Raw genomic sequence first — 24,846 nt, forward strand, 5'->3', positions numbered from 1 at the left:
AGGGAAACATTAAGATTGATCTAAATGCCGTTTTTTAATTGTTGAAATTTCTAGTTGTTGTAATTTGCAATCAAAAAGTGAAAGTTTTTTTTATTATTTTTATTATCGAAATCTTTAAAGTTTGTTATATTTGGTTTCTTAGAGCGTTACTGAAAAATGAGTCTGGTGAAAATCCCGTCAAATGCTCAAATTTAATATCTGGAGTGACCCCTGATCAGGCTATCCCATCCGGATATGACCTCTGATCAGACCATTACCATCTGGAAGTGACCTTTGATCATACTATTGTGCGCTAAAACCAAATCCCAGACCCTGCAATTTTGTTCTGGAAACGCATCGGGTGCCTTTGACTTGGGTCTGATCAGAGGTCACTTCCGGATGGCACCTCGATCTGAGTATCTTTCATTCTCGTCAAAGTTTGTGGAAGGGAAGGGTTGGCACGCATGTGGCAAAAGGAATAATCGAGCCTCCTTGTTGAACTACAGGCAGATTTTGATATGAAATTGATAATGCTTACAGGTAGAGATAGGGGAGTAATGCGTTGTGAGATTGACTCGCCTGATCCGATTAATGTTATTAGATGGAACGAGTTTTACTTTTTTGATTGCCCTTGACCAATTAAAAGAAGAAATAAGTCTAGAAAACTTTTAACTTCTTATTTCAGATAGGCTGAAGTTAGCAGCTGAATAAAATAATCACATTATTTAAGCCTCAAAAAGTTTGAAGAAACAATGGATTTCTTAATATTGTAAATTTTGTTTCGCACGTACCACCTATTTGATGTCTCACAGCTGGTAGTGATTTCCTCTAAACATTTTATGCAGACAACTCGGCCATATGACGAAAACACGCTACTCGCTTTTTAGCTTGGCTGCTGCTGCACATCCTAACATCAGGCAATCTGTATGTGTTCGACTTGTCTGTTGATGGGAGGTCTTGTGGCCAATCAGATGACATCTCTCAATTAGGAGGAGTGATCTACTTCCACTACACTGCCACTCTTCTCTACTGTGCAATACCAGCCTCACTCCTCTTCATATTCAACATTGTTATCCTTGTACAGATGAAGTAGGTGTAGTTAACTTCTGTAGTTCATATCCTACTGGGTCCATCTGTCTGACGACATTTGGCATGCCCGGACCCAAGTAACATGGCATATACGTACTGAAACATTGTATTCCAATTGTATATCGTCGGCCCAGTACTGTATCAGTGTATACTATGAGTATCTTGCTACCTCATTATGTGCAGTCAATTCGCATTGACACATTTTTCTTCTGAAAATAGACTGTACATCTTTGGTTTCGACCATGCTCAGATTGTCTCAGACTGAGAGGGCCAATGCACAGATATTTTTGCATCAAAATCATCACAGGCGGGTAAAACTCATGTCCAGATTTTCGTGCGTTCATGCTCAGATTTTCGTGCGTTCGTTGGAATTTTGATCTTCTCGCCCACACTTTTTTCCTTCACAAGACTTACCTGCGATCATGTCAATGCACTCTCTGCGTGAATTCAATTGAACGATTTCTTTATTTATTTAAAAATATAACCATATGGTTAAATATATTTGAAACAAAAAATACTTCAAATCATTCAAACAAAATAAAATAATAAACATCAATCAATTTCTTACAGAATCAAATTATAAAGTTTTCTTCCGATTGTTTTCTTCCTAAAAATAAACATAGTTTCAAAAGCTGCTACGTTACTATTCAAAGGAATTTTCTCATGTTGTGAGAGCAAGACACCATTCAACGTTTTCTTAAAAAACGTTTTTATTTTTTGCCAACCGAAGTCACTGTGGTAACTTACTCCATTTTTGTCCTCAATGTTGATCAATTGAAATCATTCCAAAGTTGGTTTTGACATTCTGTCTAATTTTGAATCGTTTTGTTCGAGTATTTTGACGAAGACTCAGATACCCGTGAAAATCTTCAGAATTTTCTGGCTTGGCTATATCATAATGAAATTTGATTAGTGACATTTTTGCTATCATTAGCTCAGCTGGTAGGGTTTTTGTCTGGATTAGCAGATCTCTGACTTTCTCAAAATTATTGCGTAGAAAGCACACCATTATACCCAATTTAATCTGTCGGTTAAGGCGTTTTACATTTTTTGCAGATAAATTTTGGACGAAAGATTGCCAAAACGATAAGTGTGAAAGCACAAGTCATTTTAGAAGAAAAATGCGCGAATAGCATGAGCCATATTTTTTAAGGTTTTATTCAGCTCCTCATCGAAACTAAGATTTAAATTCAATTTAAATTCCAAGACATCTGCAAATTTGTTTTGTGAGAACTTCCTTTTTGTAAAAAAATAGATCCCAAAACCAGAATTTTTTTGCGAGAAAAAAATAATTTCCGTTTTGTTTGTATTAAAGTTAGTTTGTTCATCTCTACATATTCTACTGTTTTTTTTTGTAAAATTTCCTTGATCTTTCCATGTGAGCTACTTTCCTGTCCACAACGCACAGTACTTGTGTCATCTGCGAATTGAATTACTTTTTCCGTTGTGTTTATATTAGATGAGAAATCGTTCACATGTAAAAGAAAAATGAGTGGTCCTAAAACAGTTCCTTGTGGCACACCGCAATTAACAATTTCAAAATCAAAGAACATGCCATTAAGTTTTACCCTTTCTCTGCGGTTGGCAAGAATTGTAATTAGCAATTCTTTCGCTTCCTTGGAAAAATCATAAAATTAAATTTTTCGTCAAAAAATGGTCTGCGAAATGTACGCCCATAGCTGATTTGCAAGACTTTATGAGACGAATTGAAACTTCACCAGGTCCAGCTGCTTTGTTATTGTCCATCGAGTCAATGACTGAATAAATTTCTTTTCTAGTCACAGTTCTGAATATGAAATCAAATATAATAAACTTATCAGGGTATTTACAAGCAAAATCTGAACAACCGTTGAAAACACCTAGATTACCAAATGATCTAATTAGACAATTGAAGATGTTTTTTGTTTTCCTTGAAATTTCACCACTATCTAATCTGATTTCATTAACCATGATACTTTTTTCACTCGGACTGATCTTCTGTTTAATGGATTTTCATTCTTCCTAACTTGTTCCTAGTTTCTGTAAGAAATTGATGCAAAAATTGTTCTGCGCCTCCCTTAACCTCCTATTAACTAAGTTTCTTAAACTCTTAAATTTAAAACGGCTTTCAATTGTGCACAATCTAAAAATGATTATAGCAAAATGAAATCCATTCCCTAGTTCAAGGTCGTCTTTTGTACACGTGATATCGTCGTCTTGTTGGGTGTCTTAGATTTCGTATTTTCGGATTTAAACGTAGGAAATTGTCAGTGTGACACACGAAAGCATGAATAATGGAATGTACTTGATTTCTCATGATCAAATCATATCTCAGTGACCGATTTAGAGTACAGAATCAATTTTCTACAAGACGGTTAATTTTTCAACTTGAAAAACAAACAAAAATGCATATTTTTTCTACTAGTTTTATAAATGGGCTCAAGAAAAATATCAGTAAAGTTTCACCTTTTTTTAGAAGAAATTGTTTCCAAGAGTTTCCCTAAACTGATGTAAGAGTAGGGGTTAATTGTCTATGTGCGGTAAAACGATGTAAGATTAGGTGGGTAATGGGGGGTAAGGGGGGTTCATGGGGAGCATTTTAAGATCCCCACCAAGAAATACCCCCGAAAAGCTTTAAGATTAGGGGGATAGTTTTAGGGTGGTAAAACGATGTAAGATTAGGGGGGTAATGAGGGGTAATGGGTGTAATGAGGAAATTTTTAGATTATACTCCGCAAAAAATTTCCCGGAAAAGTTGTAATATTAGGGGGATAATTTTAGGGGGGTAAAATGATGTATGATTAGGGGGTTAAAGGGGGGGGGGGGGTAATGGGGGTAATGGGGAAATTTTTAGATTATACCCCCCAAAAATTCTCACCGAAAAAATGTAAAATTAGGGGGTAATTTTAGGGGTGTAAAACGATATAGGATTAAGGGGTAATTGGGGCTAAGGGGGTAGTGGTGAGATTTTTAGATTGTTGTGTAAATGGTTGTGTAAATGGGGGTAATGGGGGCTAATGGGGGATAGATTTAAGAATTGGACAAGCACTGGTGGTTTAAAGGCTCAGGAGAACCCGCTGAGGGTACAGAGGTTGCGCGTTCAAGACTGTCGGTCTTCAAATAGGGATTTAAAACTATATAAGATTAGGGCTTCCAAGGGAGATAATTGCCTTCAACCCTTGCATCATTTTATCCCCCAAAATTACCGCCTCCCCCCAAAAAAATTACCCCCCATTACCCCCCCCCCCCCACTCTTGCATAGAATTACCCCCATTACTCCCCAAAATGATGTAAGAATTTTGATGGGAATTGGCTAAAAATTCCCCCGATTACCCCCCTAATCTTACATCTTTTTGGGGTAAAAATCGGCAAGGGATAACATTTGATTACATTATAAACAAAAAACAAGTTTTGCATGGAAAGCGACGAGTTCATATGTTTCAATCCAAACATACCGAATCTGAGAAACCAAACATAACGAATCTAAGAGACTGGAGAGAGCGATGTTTTCATACGTTTGAAATCAAACATACCGACGAAAATCTTAAGCGATTATGCAATCCTCTTGGGTCCAAATCACGTCCAAATCATGCTCATTTTCTTTGTTTTTGGTGAAAAATTGTTGATGCGGTCTGGATATAGTCCGATCAGTAGCCAGTTTGGAGTTTGCATGGTCGCAGAAAAAGATCAAGTTCCCTGAACAAATAGAATTAAGGTACCGACATTTTTTTGTGTAACCTTGTCCAATTTTACTTGATGAATGTAGAACGACATTGCTAAACTTGAAACGGTTTTGTTTCCAACGATACATTAATTTCAATCCGCTTTAAACAATGCCAGAGCTTTAAACTGCAAACAGTTGTATATCAAGTTAAAGCATGTAGATTGAGTCTTTCATCATGGTGAACAAAAGTAACCAAAACGTCGAATTAGAAGATGTACAACCCTACTCTTTCTATGGCGGCTACGCTTAACTACTAATACGCAAATCAATTCAAGGTCAAATTAAGCAGTGAAGTTAGAAGATCATAAAAAGTGAAAGTTGATTCTACATTCTATCGAAACAAATGAAGCGCGTATTGAGCGGAAAGCTACTTTTTATTGTGTCTTGTTTCTGTAAATCAAATTGGTGAGAGCACATTTTTGACTTAAACTTGACCTGCTGAAAAGAGACATCACTTTGATAATATCAACCTTTCTTTCTGAGGAACAAAGCTTCTACGCACGAACGACGAACTGTTCTACGCATGAAGGACGACAAAATTTCTTTGCAAGTACTTGCACAGCACAGGATAAGTTGCTCTTACTGATTTTAACGAAGCCTAGCCTAGTTTGATATTGATGGTTTTTGAAGCCAATTGAGAAACAAAAATGGTTTTTGAATTAAATAGGAATATTCAAAATTGAGTTATACTCTGAGCAGTCTTTTTTGAAGCAGACTTGCTAAGAAACTCAAAATTTGAGCAAAAATACTCAAGTTATAAGGCTACAATTTGTTTGAATTGTAATATTCAATTTCGATTTATAACTTAAGTTATTGAGAAAAATTCATCAAAAAATAAATGTTTTAGCTTGGATTCATTTTGTATTTTGATCGAAAAAATTTTAAGTTTGCTGGACAGCAAAGCTGAGCGGTTAATTATTAGGAGCAATCGAGTATTTAAAACTGCAACGGTATTCTATAGTATAGCGGATAAAACAGTTCACAGAATTTAACTGCAAAAACAAAAAGAGCGTTCCGAATTGAAACCGCTGAAACAAACTGGGCAGTGTAAAGTTTTCCATGTCTTTGAATGGAGAACAGACGTTGCGTTTGGTCGGCCAACCCGGACCATGAAAGGCAGACTGCCGACCAATTTAATGAAGAGGGTGCCAAAGACACAAAATACCGGAAATAGAAAAAAATCAACAGTGGAACGCCATCGAGGAAAATTGAAAAAGGCAAAACCTGCTTAAAAATGATAACTAAATCAGATACGAACAGCAGCGACGCAATTCATGCTCAATCGTTAGGCTCAGTACAGTAACCGTAGAGTATCAGCCGGCAAGCATCCAATACGACAAGAAATTTCAAGAGTTAGTGGAAGAAGAAGCAAAGACTTTTCAGGTGGTTTGGAAGAGGAAGTATCGAAGCACCTACTGCAGCGTTGAAACTATCTTTTAACCCACACAGCAAACCTTATGGAATATATCATAACACAAGCAACTGAGTGCAAAGAGATTGGACATTTATTGGCTTCCGTTTATAAGCAAAGTTACACAACCAGAAATGAATGTAGAACAAAAGAACAGGGTTCCAACAGTGAACGAAAGCGGGGAAACCGCAATTTACCAACTGACAACTCAGTTGTTCAAGTGGTACAAAATGGAACAAACCCAAGCGTTAAAACCACAGAAACTGTTTAGGAAACATCATCAGCGAAACTAAGGCGTGAAGAGTAAATGAAGAAGTTCGATATCGAAATCAAAACATAGTTGCGACTACAACAAAGGTGTTTGAAGTGAAGAAGGCTAGAATATGAAATGTAGATGAAGAAGCTCGAAACAAAGCACGTACAAACCAAGTAATAGCAGAAGAGCGTGAGCATGAGCGCAATGTGAAAAGAACAGCTTTTAAGAAGCAGTTTGTTCGCTTTCAACCAATCAGTGCTCGAGACAAGTCAGCTTTCAATTGGACTGTAAAGAAGAGACATGTCTTTGATTGGACCAGTAGAATTGACAACATTCTAACGCCAAATCAATCAACAGCTGGCTTCCAAGCAACCACCTAAATGAAAAGGCATAGTCACTTTTCATAATATCACAGTTCACGCAACCGTTAGTCACGCGTTTTCCCCAAAGCTGGTTTACAATACAAGAGTGGATATTCACGTAGTAGCAAACTACCAAAACCTAAGTCGAAAAATTTCAGTTGAAACCCTCTCGAGTGGTCGGAGTGTTCTTGTATGTTCATTGCTACATTGGATAAACGACCAAAACCTGAATCAGAGAAAGTGAGCCATTTCAAACTTCTGCAAACAGGAAAAGCAAAGTCAGTGATTTTTGGAATGTTCTGTTTTGGACGTTTCTATGATGTTGTTTGGAGATTTCATGTGATATAGGAAATTTAAAGGCCTCATGTGATAATCGAGGCACAAATGGAGAGACTCCACAATACAAGTCAATTGAAGCCACACAACTCAAGCAGTGAAGTTAGAAGATCATAAAAAGCAAAAGTTGATTCTACTATCTATTGAAACAAATGAAGAGCGTATTGAGCGGTATTCTACTTGCTATTTTGTCTTGCTTCTGTAAATCAAATTGGTGATTGTAGTTTTGACTTAACCTTGACCTGCTGAAAAGAGAATTAACTTTGATCAACCCTCCTTTCTGAGGAACAAAAATTCTACGCATGAAGGACGAACTGTTCTACGCATAAAGGACGACAAAATTTCTACGCATGAATTTGCACAGCAAAGAATAGGTTGCTCTTACTGAGTTTAACGAAGCCTAGCCTAGTTTCATATTGGTGTTATTTAAAGCCAATTGAGAAACAAAAATGATTTTTGAATTATATCGGAAAATTCAAAATTGAGTTACACTCTGAGCAGTCTTTTTTGAATTAGACTTGCTAATAAACTCACAACTTAAGCAGCAATAGCCAAATTATAAGGCTACAATTTGTCCGAATTATAATATTCATTTTTGATTTATAACTTGAATTATTGAGGAAAATTCATTAAAAATTAAATGTTTTAACTTGGATTCATTTTGTATTTTGATCGAAAAAGGTTCAAGATTGTTGGACAACAAAGCTGAGCGATTAATTACTAGGAGTAATCAAGTTTTTAAAGATGCCACGGTATTCTATAGTATAGCGGATAAAACAGCTCACAAAATTTAACTGCAAAAACGTAAAAAGCGGACAGAATTGAAACAAACTAGGCAGTGTAAAGATTTCCATGTCCTTCAATGGAGAACAGACGTTACGTTTCATCAGCCGACCCGGACAGTGAAAGGCATGCTGACCAGTTTAATGAAGAGGGTGCCAAAGACACAAATTACCGGAAATAAAAAAAACCAATAGTGAAACGCCACCGAGGAAAATTGAAAAAGGAAAAGCAAAGTCATTGATTTCTGGAATGTGCTTTTTTGGACATTGCTTTGGTGTTGTTTGGAGATTTCTGAATAAGAAATTTAAAGGCCTCATGTGATAATCGAGGCTCAAATGGAGAGACTCCACAATACAAGCCAAATGAAGCCGCAAAACTCATAAGGTCTGATAAACTTCTCGTTTATTGCTTCTATCTTTTTGGATGCAAATCAAGACAAAGGTTTCTCAATGATTTCTAACTTCTTAAGGAAACGAATCAAACGCAAAACTATCATGGTCCGTTAACTGATGGTACGCAAAAAACATGAAACTGTCCATTGCTTATGAGTATTTGTTCGAATTATTGGTACGCAGCAGTGAGGAAGTAACGCTTACGTTTAGAACGTCTAGGGAAAAGACATGCAATCAATGATTCTAAAGTCAACTTGTGCGTTATAGATGGTTGTATCAAGAAACATAACCAATTGTTGTACACAATTGCTGCACACAACTCAATTGGACAGGTGCATTCACGCAGTCAATGTAAGCGCAGCAGCAACCAACAGAGTAATGATGTGGAGATTTTCTTCAGATAGTTCCTGTCTCAATACAGCGCGGCAGTAACAGGCTGAATACGTATACTTTTCCAGACAGTGAATCACGGTTTGATTCATTGATGGAAGTGTGCAAGAGAGGTTACGAGCTCATGGCACAACGCTAAACTTAGCTGGCAAACAGGTAACCAAGGAACGGAAGACAAACAGAAGACGAAAGCCCTCTCCATATAAAGTGACCAAATTCAAAGAAACATTCAATCGATGCGCTTGCACGCCCCTCAATCGCATCGGAACTACAAGCTACGACTACAACAGGCTGAGGCAAAGCTTCAGTCACTTGAGTTTTCTAACCAACAAAACTTTCATCTTGATAGAAGATTGAAATTTCTTTGGTCAAACCTCTTCTCTACGCCCATTGATCTACAAGATCGAAAAACGAAGTGAGCCATTCTCTGTTCTAACAGAGCTAAAATGTGTAGTCAGTGGAACAAAGACAGGCGAAACAGGTCAAAACGTTTTTCATATCGCCAATTTGAAAGTGACTGAGAATGTCCAAACCTGGTGGAATGCAGCGGTTTTTGCCTCGAAAATCAACGTCACAAGTCAGTCAAGGAAAACTGCAGGCAAAAAGCTGCTAGAGCGAATTACAAACTTTACAGTCAAGCGGGTGGTACCAAGTGGCGACGCTGTTTAGTGAAGCAGAGCCAAACCCATCAAACAACCAGAACTCAGCGTGGCTCACTTTTATTCATTGGAGCAAAATATACAATTTGACCAGAACCTGAAAAAATTGTATCAACAATCAACAGATACATACGTAGAGAAGGGTTTCGTAAAGGTACTGAACGAATCCTGGAACAAAAAGACACGTTTGGAAAAGAAGTTTTTTGCCGCACCATCAAACCTAAATGGGTCTGGAACAGTGAGACGGGTTTGCAATGCTGCATCACAGTACTGAGAATTATGTTGAAACGAAAAGCTATAAGCAGGACCTCACCCACATCACGGGCTGATTTGAACGATATCCCGATTTTCTGAAGGAATGAAAGCTCAGCAGACATCAAATCAATGTCTCTGCAAGTTCCAATTCCCCAAGAGGACAAGAGTTGCTTAAGTTCTCTATAGCGTTCAAGGACTAACAAATTTGTTTAACTATACGAGCATCAGCGTCACAGTTGGAGCAAAGAGTCCTCCAATTTGCCCACAATACGCTCTCAAACGAGTAAGACCCGATAAAGAAGAAATGCATTTAATGGCACCAAAGGAAATACAAAACAAATTTTATGTGGAAGTTTCCATCAAATCAGTAGCAACCCCAAAATAAGCAAGTGAAGTATTCAACAGCTAAAAGTTCTTCTCTCACATCATGCGTCTGATCTGAAGAAGTGGATGAGCAGCAAGGACAAAGTTACCCCAGTTATCCTAGAACTCTTGAAATCATTTAGCAACCCAAAACAAGTCGATGTTTACGCTGCCTGATGTATGATGGTTGGAAAAAAATGAAATGTTAATGATGAGAGTTTTCAAATGCGCAGATGTAGCAATAAAGAAGTTGAAGCACCCATAACTCTTTCACAGGTATCATTAGAATTTGACCTAATTGGATTTTTTTTCTCCGTTTGGTGTTCGCATGAGACGACTTATGAAAGTCATCTGCAATCAAAATGGGCAACAATAAGGAAACCAAGTTAAGTCTGCTGAAAGATCAGAATGCTCAAAGTGGAGTGAACAACTTCCAATTGTAGGCAAAACGAGCTTATAAAAAGATACTTCAATACATCAGTACAGCGAGGTAAAAATCTGGACTTCATGTGTTTGCTGATGCATCAGAAGACAGGATGTGTGCAGTAGCCTATCTACGCTTTCAACCAGAAAGGTCACCCAACTGAGCTTTTGTTAATAGAAAATGCAGAATGGCACCGATGAGACATCTTCCGATACCACGTTTGGAATTACAAGCAGCAGTATTGGCAATGATTTTGAAAGAACTGAGAGTCAACTAACATGAAATGAAGATACCTACATAGTGTGAGACTCAATTACAGAATTGAAGTGGATACACAGCTCCCATTGTAAACACCAATCGTTGTGGCCAATCGGGTACCTGAGATACTGGATGCAACAGATATTTCACAGTGGAAGCCTGTGAGCGGTATTAACAACCCAGTGGACATTGGCACCAGATCAATCAACATTGAAGAACTCAAGAGAAATTAGTGGCTCAGGAGAAACCACTGGGCCGGCCTGGTTCACGCGACCAGAAAACAAATGACCCTAGAAATTGCAACTAATTTTTGCTTCAGATGAGGACAACCTACCCTCGTCAGTCATCTAGATAAAAGCTGAAGAAAGGAAAGACGTTTTTCAGTGATAACAATTCAGTAATTTTAATAAGCTAGTGAATACAGTGTCATACCTGCAGCGAGCCTTGAGCAAACGTAATCCAGCAATAATTGTAGTGAGTGTTGAGGAAAGAATCAAGCAAAGTCGCGCGTCTTCAAATTACTACTGTGAGTACAGTTTGGCGAAGAGATGAAATCTCTCAAAGCTGCAAAGGAAGTTCCAAAACGAAGCAAACTCGTTCAATTATTACCCTTCCTTGTCAAAGGATCTATTCGTGCCAATGGAAGAATAGTCAAAAAGTCTATCGGGCTTCAATTCAAAGCATACAATATTGCTACATTGGACACGTCATTCGGTTGATGAATTCTTGAGACCAGCACAAAACAACCAGCAAGAAAGCACTACTGAGGATGCAATTAATTTTTTCAGCAAAAGAAATAGATACTGGACATATGAAAGGCCGTAAAATCAATCAAGAATAAGAGTGTTACCTTCAGATAGGGCAGAGCTCAAACGATAACATAAGTAATGGCCAATCCACTCGAAGAACAATTAAATATTTAACGGCTTTTACAAATGTTGGATTGTAAAGGCCGTTAAATGTACTTTGGCTCGTTCATTGGAAAGACTGGGCTAAGGGTCAGAAAGCGATAGTGTTGTCTGTTCACATGTCTAACAGTGAGAGCGGTGCATATCTAAGTTTTACCCAAATGAGACACCGATATTTGTCTCAACACAATCATGCGATTTATTACACGAAGATTTAATCCAAGTATACCAATAAGTGACAATGGGACTAGCTTTGTTGGAGCTCAACCAGAATTCGCAGAGTACCTTGCAAAATGGAACAAAAAAGAATAGAAAGATTTCTATTCCCGCACGGAGTCAGATGGAAGTTCAACCCATCTGCAGCACCTCAATTTATGAACGTTTGGCCGCAAACAGAAAGAAAACAATATGTGAAGTGTTGGGGAGCAGATCAGTCACGGAGGATATTTTTTCAGCGGGGATGTGTTTTTTTGAGCAGACAATGAACGCAATACAGCTGACTCCACTCAGTTCGTATGTTAGGGACTAAGAAGCATTGCCCCTAATCAAATATTACTTGGAAAAAAATTTTCTTAACCTATGAATTATGCGCAAACAAACTGGTCTATCGTTGAAAGTTCTTCCGACAAACGCAAACCTATGAAAATCTCATTGGAGAGAATTCTTTAAGATTATTTGTCAGCTTTGATTAATCCGCAAAGATGGCGATGACAGCAAACGAAAATTTCAAAGAAGTCTCGGTTCGTTGATCAACCCTAGCAACAAGCGATGATGTTAAAATCTGGGTCAAAATACGGAGAACATCGATGGGTCTCACGGTGTGATTCAATCAGCCAGAATTCGAATGAACGACGATGTCTACAAGAGACCGGTAGTGAAGCTCGCTCCTGTATTGCCAGGAAGTGATTGTTTTTGCAAGGCAAAACGTCGGGTGATGTGGCGGCTGCGCTTAACTACTAATCTCGCTAAAACTTTCAAAGATAAATCAAGCAGGGAAGTTAGAACAGCATGGCAAGCAAAATTGATTTGTTCATAGTTTTAAACTATTATATTTAATAATTATTAGTACGTAATTATCAGACATGAGGCTAAACTGAATTTTCAACTCAAATTACGCAATTATAGCCACACATTTACGTGTTCACAATCACACAGAATTGACCTCAAACGGATAAGAAGCAGCGAATTTGTTACGCCAGATACATTGAATTTTGCCATTTTCATACCAGTTTAGTCTGTGGTGCGCTATGTGCATTATTCTGAACCCCGAACTTAATAATTTTGGACAATCTGAGGACAATGTTATCTGTTAGTAATCAGAGACGCAATTTTGACATGTAACGCAGTATAAATAGAGCTTGAAAAAACATTAAAAGTCATTTGAAGTTCGTCAATTTCGTCCTGCTAAAATTACTTTCAGTGCTTATTCAAGCTCAATTTTTGTGCGATAATTTCGTTGTTGTTGTGCCTTGTTTCCGTAAATCATAGTAGTAATTGTACAGTTTTGGTTTACCTTTGTCTTGCTGAAAAAAGAATTAACTTTTAAATTCTCAACCTTTCTTTCTGAGGAGCATAATGGCTACCTGGGAAAAATTTTGAGCAAAGCACAAGATAAGTTCTCTTACTGACTTCAACGAAGTATAATAGTTTGATAATGGTTAATGTGAAGACAATTGAGAAACAAAACCCATTACAGAATTAAATCAAAAATTCAAAACTGTGTTATATTCTGAACGCTGTTTTTTAAAGGAGACATGCTCAGAATTTAAAACTTTGCGTGAAAATAGCCAATTTAGCTGGCTAAAACTTGTTGGATTTAGTATTTTGGTTTTCGATTATGTCTCTTTTTGACAAAAACTCAGGAAATAATAATTTTTAGTTTGGGAACCTGAGCGAAAAATTATTGGTTCTATTAGGGTATCAAGTAAAGCAACGGTATTCTACAGGAAAGCATAAAATACAGTTCACAAAAGTTGAATCCAAAAAACGTAACAACCAGAACGAATTGAAACCGCTGAATCCAACTGGGCGATGTAAAGTTTTCCTTGTCCTTGACTGGAATGCAGCCCTTACTTTTCAAACGAAATGATTCGACAATCCTTCAAATGGGTTCCTAGAAACCTTAAACAGAGTCGATTTGCCGGAATGTTTGAGAAAAATTGATTTGGTTGCCAAACAATAAGGGAGCTACATCCAGTAGAGGAAAATGCAAAATTGTTCTGATATATTAAATTTAAAAGAAAAACAAGCTTTGCGGATATGCAAGACATAGGAAATGCGTAAAACTATTCACAAACTAAACGCAGAAGTGAAAAATAACCCCAAAAATTAATGCCAAATTACAAGATATAGCGAAAAAACAAAGAATGTCTGTTGATCTACTTCAAAAACATCTCAATGCACAATTTTTGATTCCCGAAACACCTACAGATTTCCGACAGTATGTGTAGGATTGGATTGTTTGCTCCATTTTCACTCTTCACATGAGACCACTTGTGAAAGTCACCTAGACTACGAACGGACAAAAATAGGGCAAAGAAGTGGAGCCTGGTAAAAGAGCAGAATTCCTTAAGAGGAATGAACAACTTCCAATTGTAGGTAAAACAGGCATCAATAGAAGGTACTTCACTACGGGGAGGGAAAAACCTGAACTTAATTAGTTTTCTGACACATTTGAAGACACGATGGGTTCAGTATTCTTTCTACTTTCTCAATCAATAAAAAATAATCACACCATTTAGCATTTTCATTGCAAAATGCAGAATGGCACCGAACGCGAGACCACTAACTCAAGTCTGTCCATATGTTAAGGACTTAGAAACTTTAACCTCCAATCAATTCTTGCTTGGCAACAATAAAGTTTGCTTACCATATCGACTATTTGCAGAAGAACAGGTCGAAAATAGAAAGGGCTTCAAGCAATTTCAAGGCTATGCAAATCTCATATGAGACAGATATCGTAAAAAAGTATCTGCCAACTTTGAATAATTGGCAAGAAATGGCTTTCTACGACAAACAAAAACCTTAAGAAGGCGATATCGTTTGGTCGTTTATAATAGCAACAAGGGAGGATTTTATAATCTGGGTCGAGTAACTGAGACCATCGTTGTGTCTGATGGAGTAATTCAATCACTGGAAGTTCAAACAAACGATGGTGTCGACAAGATACCAGTATTGAAGCTGGCTCCACTACAACCAGTAATTGATGTCTTTGCTTTGGAAAACATGCCCGGCCATATGGTGGCTGCGCTTAACTACTAATACGCAAATCAATTCAAGGATAAGTCAAGCAGTGATGTTGGAGTAGCATAACAAATCAAATTGCTTTGTTCACATTGTTAAACCTTATATTTAATAATTATAAGTACAGAATCATCAAACTTGAGGCGCAACTGAATCTCCAACTCAAATTACGCTATTATTGCTACACATTAAAGTGTTTAAAATCACGCAGAATTGATTTCAAACGGAGTAACATGTAGCAAGTTTATTATGCCAGATTGAGTGACGTTTGCATTTTTCATACCAAATCAGAAAGTGTGGCTCGTCATATATGCGGTATCGCGAACCCCCATCTAAGTAAATCTGACAACAAATTTTTCAACAATCAATCAGACGTGCAATTTTAAAATTTAAAGCAGTTTAGAGAGAGCTTAAAATCTAACATAAAATTCAGTTGAAATTAGTTAATTTGGTCATCTTAAACCTACATTCAGTGTTTTTGGGGGCATTTTTCTTCAGCCACAAAGTGCTTTTTATCGTGTTTTTTTTTCTGTAAATCATATTAGTGATTGTACAGTTTTGACTTAACCTTGACTTGCAGAAAAATGAGTTAACTTTTATATTCTCAACCTTTCTGTCTTAGTAGGAAAGTTCCTACGTGAGAGAAACTTTGTTCAAAGCACAAGATTTGTTGTCTCGACTTGTTTTAACGAATTCTAGTTTAGTTTGATAAAGGTGTTTTTTGAAGACAATTGAGAAACCACATCGATTGCAGAATTAAATCGGATAGTTCAAAACTGAGTTATTTTCTGAGCGCTGTCTTGTGAAGGAGACTTGCTAAGAAATTGAAACTTTGCGTAACAATAGCCAAGTTACAGGACCACAACCCCATGGAATTAGAACTTTTTTTTCGATTTATAATTTTCGACAGAAACTCGACAATTTTTAATTTTTACCTTGGAATTAAGTTTTTTTCTGAGCGAAACATGTTTGAACAAAGCTGAGCGATTAACTATTGGTCCTAATTGAGTATCAGGTAATGCAGAGGTATTTTACAGGACAGCGGATAATACAGTTTATAAAAGTTGAATGCAAAAACGTAGTATCCAGACCGAATTGAAACCGCTGAATCCAACTGGGCGATGTAAAGCTTTCCTTGTCTTTGACTGGAAAGCAGCCCTTACTTTTCAAACGAAATGATTCGACACTCCTTCAAATGGGTTCCTAGAAACCTTCAACAGAGTCGATTTGCCGGCATTTTTGAGAAAAATTTTGATTCGGTTGCCAAACAATAAGGGAGCTGCATCCAGTAGAGGAAAATGGAAATTGTTCTGATATATGAAATTGAAATGAAAAACATCTTTTGCGGATATGCAAGACATAGGAAATGCGTAACTATTAACATACTAACCGCAGAAGGGAAAATAACCTCAAAAAATCAATGCCAAATTACAAGACAAAACAAAGACTGCCTGTTGATCTACTTCACATATATCTCAAAGCACAATCTTTGGTTCTCGAAACATCTAATGATTTCCGACAGTATGTGTCAAGCGAATTGTTCGTGAACCAGATATATCCAGGTAGACAATTATTAACCCATTTTCCAGATATCAAAGAGGTAATTTTACAGTTTACTTCAGCACTATAAAAAATTGTTATGTGTATTGCAACAACAGCATAGACCACGAGAAACAGGAAAATTGAAACAAATTGAAATGAAAGAGCTTATTAAAGATGCGAGAGAAATTTTGATGTTTCAATATTCGAAGTTGTTTCTCATTAATATCTGTTCATTTGGACGCAAAAAAACGAGTTTGCTATCAGAGAGTTTAACGGAAACATGCAATCTAATGTTGGTAAACCAAGAGTTTTTTTGATTGACTGAGTTTGAACTTAAGTGCGCAATATTTGAACATTTGAATCTCTCAAAAGTCTAGGCATTCAAAAACGATAAATCAATATGTTCAGCGTCACATCGACATCAGAAACCAAAGTTAACCGGCCTCAGAAATCCAGCGAAAATTTATACGGCCAACATAAAAGAACATTTATTATTTTCCCCAATTTTGCTCTCGCTAATTTTGTTGATCATATTTGAGATAAATATAGCAAAACTTGCTTTTTGTTGCACTTTTGTGCAATAATTTTTTGTAAACTAGGAAAAAGATTATCCAACAAGGTTAACGGTTTCATTTTTTTTTCAACTGCATCGATAAAAAAATATAGCTCAAGTTATCGCAAAAAAAGTTTGTGGTAAAAACTCATCTTTCTCAAGTTTCCAAACAAACCTGGGACCAGAAAGGGAAACTGCCTCAAAATATTTTTAAAGTTTTATCAGTTTGCTTTATTGTCAACAGTGCGTATTTTGCTATTGTCAAGATGCTCTTCTAAAGCCCAACTTGTACTTAATTCTATTCAAAAATATGTAGGCAGATTTGCAACCAAGAAATTTTCAATTTTTTTGCTCTTTTTAACAGGATGTAAAGAACTTCAATGGCATCTCTTTGTTGAAACAAAACAGTTTCCTTGCATAAATCTCTCTAATTTCCCTATTTTTCATCCTAATCCCGGTAATTAACTTAAAATTTTGATATAATAGCATCTGTTTTTCGAGATTTGTAGTTCAAAAAAAAGAATCACTTCGACTCCACAGTGCAGCGTGAAATACAGTGTTATGTGATAGCTTTTCCTCATTTATGCTATCCAAAAATGATCCAATGAGAAGAAGGAACACAATGACGCAAAAAAAAATTGTTAAAATATATATACAGAAAACTTGTAATTATGCTTTAAAGTTGCTTTTAAATACGGAAGAAAAAATAATGCTTTTATAGAACATATAAAAAACTTTCCCGTTCTCTCCATCTCCAATTGATTAATCTTAATGAACGATAAAAAATTACTCCTAATTCCAAGTGAAATTAATTCGTCAGAAAAATCAATTCATGAACTGCTTTTCGATTTTGAGTTTTTAACACTTGACGAAAAGATTTGATTCGAAGATTATAATTAATGTGGAGCAACTTGAGTGGAGAAAACTGCCGACTGCAAAATGATTCAAATTTTTAAATTCAAATTAATTACTCAGATTTTAATTTTTTTCATACTTTATATGTGATTAGAGTTCAGCCGCAAATAAGTCAAGTAGGTCAGTCTTTTGCACGTGATTGGGAGTTGAAGGAAATCTTTTTTAAAACTTTTTGAAGTCAATTTTAGCCAACACCGCTATACATCTTCCGCGAAAGGAAACAAAAATAACAAAAATAACAAATAATTTTTGGCACTGATTCCTGAAGTTGGCACCATTTAAATCGGTCTTACTTTCACTCTTAATGTTTTGTAAGAAATGCACTGAAAAGCGCGCGGAACTGCGTTAAAAGTAGGTACAAAGTGCGCTAAAATTTGAGCATATTCTTTACTTAAGTTTAGCGCATTTCATACTAAAAGGTTCATTAAAATAAAATCAAATTAGATAAGAACAGCTGCAGGACTAAGTGGCGCAATGTATTAAGCGATGGATATGCAACACAAAATTAGGGTTCGAGTTTCAGTCAAAGTTTTTTTGGTGGAAATTTTAGTGGATTTTCAGCACATTTCTTGCAAAATTTCAGCGTATTTTAGTGCATTATTATGTAAAATTTTTTACGCTGAACATTTTTGAAAGTTCAACACATTTCAGCAAATATCTTATATAATTTTTCTCTTTTAAATAAAAGCTTTTGAGCAGCATTTAGCAAAATTCATTTTAGCGGAAAATTGTTTGATTTCAGCAGATCTTCAATCATTAAAAGTGTACAAAAAGTGGCATAAAAGAAAATGTACAAAAATTTACTTCTTCAGAAATTTTTCAACAGTAGTAACAATCAATTCAACGGATTAGATACAAATTTTTTCGAAATTGGTTGGTTTTATCATTTTTTTTTCTAAAAATCAATGGCACTATCTGCAAATTTTAAGCGCAGACAATTTGAAAGCTGTAGTTTTTAGTTAAAAACTTTTTGAGTTTTTGTATCGCATCTCCAAAATTATCGCTTTTAGTCGCCCTGTAAGCTTCAAGAAAGCAAACATTTTCTGAAATCTCAGTTGAAAGGAGAAATTCAACAGCCCAACACTGTACTACAGTTAGAGAATACGGCAACAGCACGTCTAATGTCAAAAGGAAAGAAAAGGATGAAAACTGTTTTGTTTTCTTAGTTTATGTTTTCTAACAGTTTGGAGTATCAGTCAGAAGTACATGTAGATCCATCAATAACGCCACTGGCTGTAGTTTTAAATCTATTGGCCTAAGAGTAAGGAATTACTCAACATCATGCTTAAATACAATCCCATCTTCGCAAAAAATATCAGAGCAATGAACAGAAACAAATTTGAAAATTTCATCTCTATATGTGTCCAATGTTGCATTCAAGGCAAGGCTGAACTTCTTGTTTCTACTAATTCTGATCAACTATATCAAAATGTTACTGATATTTTTTTCTTTAAGTTTTTTGTTGGTTTTGAATTCCGTTTTTTGTCAAATAATGGAATTTTATTAAATTTGAAGAATTTCTGGCCAAGTACATTTAAACTGTTTCAAGGCATCACAAGACTAGGCTTTCTTGAAGCCTATTGATGACCTGTTGGAACTGAGTGATGTGTTTGTGATGAGTGAATAACATGTCCTTAGCTTCTGAAAACTAATTTAATTTAATTGTCATTCAATCAATATCTGAAAATTTGTTTGAGTAAAGGAGCTGTAGAAAGAGAAATTTAATACTGACATTGTGTTCGGAGCAGGAATGTAAACTTTTAGCTATACTCTGGTCATTTAAACTTTAAATAGTTATTCCACAAATCGCAGCTGGTATTGATAGAATCATTCATGTCCCGTTAATAAGAATTGCACGACGGCGTTTGTTAAAGTTGTGAAATCATGCCATATCTAAGTGTTTTAAGAGTTTAGTAGCCATTAAAATCTCAATTTATTTTTATTTTAATGTCAATTTATAGGAACTCTTTAAAATGACATTGTTCACATGCAAACCTGTCACTGTATCTCATAGATCTTGTCGCCTTCAATTAGACTTTATGTTTTAAAATCATGTTTGTTTTTTTGGTCTACTCAAGAGCATTACATAATTAAAAATTCTCAAGCTTCCTGCAAGTTTTGGTTCTTCTCACGGCAAGAGTACACTCTTTAAAGTGAATCAATTTAAAGTGCTCTCATAAGTTACTCGAGTGCACTAAATTTCTTTCGAGTTCTATTTGCGTGGATTTATCAGGTTCGTCTAAGAAAATAGCGTATCTTTATGTATTCATACACACTAAAAAAAGTTCAGGTAAAGTTGCCTGAAAAAACACCTGAATTTACCTGAATCGTTCAGGCAAATTGTTCCTATCTGAACAACACCTGAAAGCACCTGAAATTTACCTGAAACTTACCTGAAAATTTCAGGCATCATTGGCTGAACATTTACCTGAACATGCCTGAAAAACACCTAAAAAAAATGCCTTATCAGTTCTGGCAAAAATTCTTTTTCAGGTGTTTTTACCTGAATTTTACCTGAATTTTTGATATAAAATTCAGACAACTCAAATGGCTCCCAAATTACTTGTTCCATCTGGAAAAATCAGTAGGGCTGAAGAGTGGGAAACCTTTATATTAAACTTAACCGTAGCTTTGCTAAACTTAATAAACGGCAGGAAATAGTTCCATACATCTTTGTTTTGTCCTCTATACTTTGTAGAGAGCCCAATTTCGGAAACATGCACCAAAAATTAACAGGCAAACTTTAGTTCGACGGACAGGGTTTTGAAGCAGTGCTTATGTTGAAAAATGGAATTAGTTCGAATTAAGAAGAATAACAATCTGATTCTGAAAGACTTTAAATAAATGGAAGCTAAATGAGGACCATATGTCGTTACCGATTCGATATATGTATAATCCAGTTTTCCAGAGATCTTTTTTATGCAGGAATAATAGTTTTTGATTTAATATAAAAGGAAGAGAGATTGGATTCAAGTTGATCCACTTTAAAACCACCGCGTTTCCTGTTGTTATGATTTAAAGAAGTTAAAGTCTTTTTAAACCGTTTTTTTTGAAACTTCTGTATTGATATACACTTCAGAAACCCTAATGGTTCCCAAATTACTTGATCGATCTAGAAACATCAGTAGAGCTGAAGAGCGGGAAAATTTGATGCTAAACTTTACCGTAACTTTGCAAAATTTAAAATTGAAACATTTTGAAAAGATGCTGGACACTGCCTAATAAATGTGTTGATGTTTCTCCTAAAGATTGTATTTGTATTGTGTTTTATTTTCTGCTAAATTTTTGTTGTTTCACTGCTGAATGCAATGAAAGTTATTTTCAGGTAACCACACCTGAACTTTTTCAGGTGAAAATTTACCTGAAATTCAGTTCAAGTGTATTTCAGGTGCTTTTACACCTGAACTTCACCTGAACTTCTAGTTACCTGAATTTGGTTCAGGTAAATTTACCTGAACTTTTTTTAGTGTACCTTTCCACGCACAATAGTGGGGTGAGGAATTGTATGCTCAATAGTTCTAATTGTTTCTGTTCTGTCAATTTTCCGATCAATATATTCAATAAAGAGAGTTGCGAGTAGTATCATTTGAAAACCCGTCCCCAGTAAAACATAGTTAAAAGGATTTTTTTAAGTTTTGCCAAGGGGTTATTGAGGTAAAAAAAACATGTGAACTTTGGACTTATTTCCGTTTTTTTGTTCACAATTTCCAAAATGTTTGCTTAAATTAACAATTGATATGTGCACAGGTCAAAAACTTGCTAATTTGTGTAAACTTAGAAAGGAAATTCAAAAATCATTGGCTGCCCATTGATTTTCGACATTCTTTTGCATTGACGTCAGCTTTTGAATGCTGTCATTTTAAGCTCATATTTTGACCACAAACTAACTAAAACCACTCCAATGTTTTGACTTCTCATTGATGTCCTACAGCCGATTGAAGTCAGACATTACAGAAAAGACATCTTCTTAATACAATACGAACTCTTTGGTTCTGTAAAAATATCAGGACTGAACAACATGTCCTGACTAAATTTTCTGACTATAATGACATATCAAAATGAATAATCTGTTTTGGCAACAAAAAACACGAAAATAATTTTGATACCCAACAAAGAATATGACCATACGTACAAAAAGCGTTCAAAAGAAAAAAAACAATATAACAAATAAGAACGCATCTTTTGTCAGAAATTGTTGGTGTTAATGCTGTTACTACCAATTATGAATGCAATAAGTTTTCACATGTCCTCAAAAACCATACGCTTTTCTGCTGTGAATTTATGAAAAACAAAACAACTGAAAAGAGTAACACAACATCTGACAAATCTCAATTTCTCAATTTTTTTAAAATAATTAAATAAAAAAGATAACAAACCAAAAATTTTAAAGAAAAAAACTGACAATTTTATTATTTGATATTAGAGACCAGCCAACGTAACTTTTTTCCTTTAAAGTGCAGAACGACCAAATTGACAACGAGGCCAGTCAATAACAAGAGTTGAAAAAAAGTTAAAAAAAACTTATAAAGATATTGAAATTGAAGTAATAATAACGAACAATAAAAAAAGAAATTACAAACTTTTCGAAAATAAGAATATCAATGGCATTCCCTGGAAACTGACACACCAGAAAATTACATTTTTGCGATTGGATGTTGACAGCAGTTTTCATATGAGACTGAAAAAATGAAATATTGTCGCTACTTAATGTGTATTGATAATAGTTTAGTTTATTATTACTGTATTTTTGTTTTTTTTTTGATAAAATAGAAGGAAGATCTACAATACCGTTTGGTCAAAACTGCATGCAATAAACAAAAAATTCTAATTTTCAAAAAATACGGGACCTCTCTTTATTGAGACAAAGCAACATGCCGACAAAAAAGACATCAAAAAGCATCAAAAACTTAAAATCAATTGAAGAGAACGTATAAATTTGAGGATGTAAAAATTTTGAGTTTTAAGCTGAAAATTTTTGAAAATAAATACTTACACTGATCGAGAAAGTTAATGGGCCTTCTATTTTCGTGTGTTAATCACGAGGCAACGAAAACCAAAAGTTTATTCGCAGATCTCAAAAAAGTGCATAGGTGTTACAAAAATCGCAGTTTTCTAAATGACCAGCAAAAGCCGGTAAACCAAGTAAAAATTCATCAATAACCCCTTGATTTTTCAATCATTAGCGTCTACGCGGCGTTACAAGGCTTTTTAAACGTTTGGTGGCGTTATCAATAAAGATAATTGGGGAAAACATTGAGAAAAACAGTTAAAACCGATATGGAATTACCGCAAAAATTTGATCTAAAAAATAGTAATATTACTCGAAAAACATTTTCTCACTTTTTATTTATATCACTGTCTAAAAATTGAGAGCTTGAAAAGTACTATTTTTACCGCTGCCTCGTAAATAATTTTTTTGGTTAGTTTGGTTTCTCATTAACCTCAAAGATTGAAAAAATTAACTGAAATGACAACTCCTGAAAGACAACTGAAAAACAAAACCTCAAAATCTCTGAAGTAACCATCACCTCAATGAAAAACTAAGAGCCAGATGAAAAACATGAAATTTCAATTTCAGAATACTGGCCTAGGAAAGGGATTTTAAAGTAGCACTTTAAGTTTCCAAAGATAGCGCCAAAAGATTTCACGTCTGTTTATTCTGGTGAATTTGGAGAAATTTGGCTATAAGAGATTATCATGTGTCATTTTTCGTAAAAATGCTAAACTTTCAAAAATCAAGCCAAAATTTTAGCCATAACAATTAAATAAGATATTTTAGCAAATCTTTACAGGTAAAACAAAAACACTATCTTCAAAAAGTTTTCAAAATCGTTCAGCAAAATGGTCATATGAGGACCAATTCACCTTCCTCTGCCTCTGTAAGACAGACAACAATTTTGTTCAAGTTTTTTTGTCAAGAACACAGAGAAAGTGGTAGTGCTGAGGCTTAATAAAGTTTAATAAACAAGGAATTGAAAAATGGAAAATTTAAGCTTTTAATCTTTTAGTAAATTTCTTTTCGTTCAATTTCGAGATAAAGTCTGTACTAAATTTCGGGCAACGTAGAGACATTTGAATCAATTCTTAAATACGATGCAACTCGTGTAATTTTGTCTCGACTCTAAGAAAACTAATACATCGTTTGATATTTACCGAGTTGAAACAATATCCAACAATATCAATAAGAAAAAACAGAATCTATAGATAACTAATAAAATCTTGTTGAGTTACAAGTTTTAATGTTTTTTAGACTATTTTAACGTCAGGTCAACGCCAAAAGTAGCGTACGCTCAACCAAATCTGCAAAAATGTTACATTTCAGGAAAAACGCCAAAAATGTCAACAAGGAAGGACGCGAATCTGCCATTACCAAAATTCTGCTAATTGTATCATTCGCCTATCTGATCTTCACTGCTTTGAGCATCATACCACTATACATTGCATTGTTCTACCTGGAACCCAAACTGGGCAACAATGAAGAATGGGTTGATCACTTGTATTCGGCTCTGTTGCAATTAAACGAACTTCCAGCTACAGCCAATGTTTCGTTCAATTTCGTGTTCTACATTCTGGGAAGTAGAATTTTCAGAAAAGAGTTTCTATCGATGCTTCGACAGTATTGCTGTTGCATAAGAGGACAGGAGACAGTAAAAAACAAAACTTGCAATATAGATTCCGCAACTGCAGCTCCAACACAACAAAAATGAATGACTCCAAATGATGACGAAATATAATTAAAAGCAGACTTGATACCCCCAAAACCATTTTACATGAAATTGGAGTTTCAGCAATTCGTTTTTTGAATTTTCTGTAAATAGTGCCTATCATTAAAGACAACACTAGAAGAACCGAAAAGAAACTTTAAAATTTCACTTCTGATTGGTTGACGTAATAATCATCAAAATTGTCGCATTGAGTACCAATATAGAACCTGCATTGGTGTTAGATTTTCATAAAATTCATTTTTTTACAGCAGCATAGCATAGCTAGCATAGCATAAGAAAAATTAAATTGAAGAAAACAGT

The 24,846-nt window shown here is 35.4% G+C and overlaps 1 protein-coding gene across 1 annotated transcript in view; it reads left to right on the plus strand.

Annotated features, from left to right (window-relative positions):
- The window catches only part of LOC142341704 (uncharacterized), an 85,546-nt gene extending 60,876 nt beyond the window's left edge, over nucleotides 1–24,670 (plus strand). Inside the window, exons 4-5 of the mRNA XM_075392860.1 lie at nucleotides 867–1,068; nucleotides 24,144–24,670. Coding sequence (XP_075248975.1) covers nucleotides 867–1,068; nucleotides 24,144–24,528 — 587 coding nt within the window. The 3' untranslated portion in view covers nucleotides 24,529–24,670. The remainder of the gene's footprint in view (nucleotides 1–866; nucleotides 1,069–24,143) is intronic.
- Nucleotides 24,671–24,846: the final 176 nt, after the last annotated feature.

The sequence above is a fragment of the Convolutriloba macropyga genome, chromosome 6 (genome assembly GCF_964194025.1).
Source record: "Convolutriloba macropyga chromosome 6, txConMacr16.3, whole genome shotgun sequence".
Classification (NCBI taxonomy): Eukaryota; Metazoa; Xenacoelomorpha; order Acoela; family Convolutidae; genus Convolutriloba; species Convolutriloba macropyga.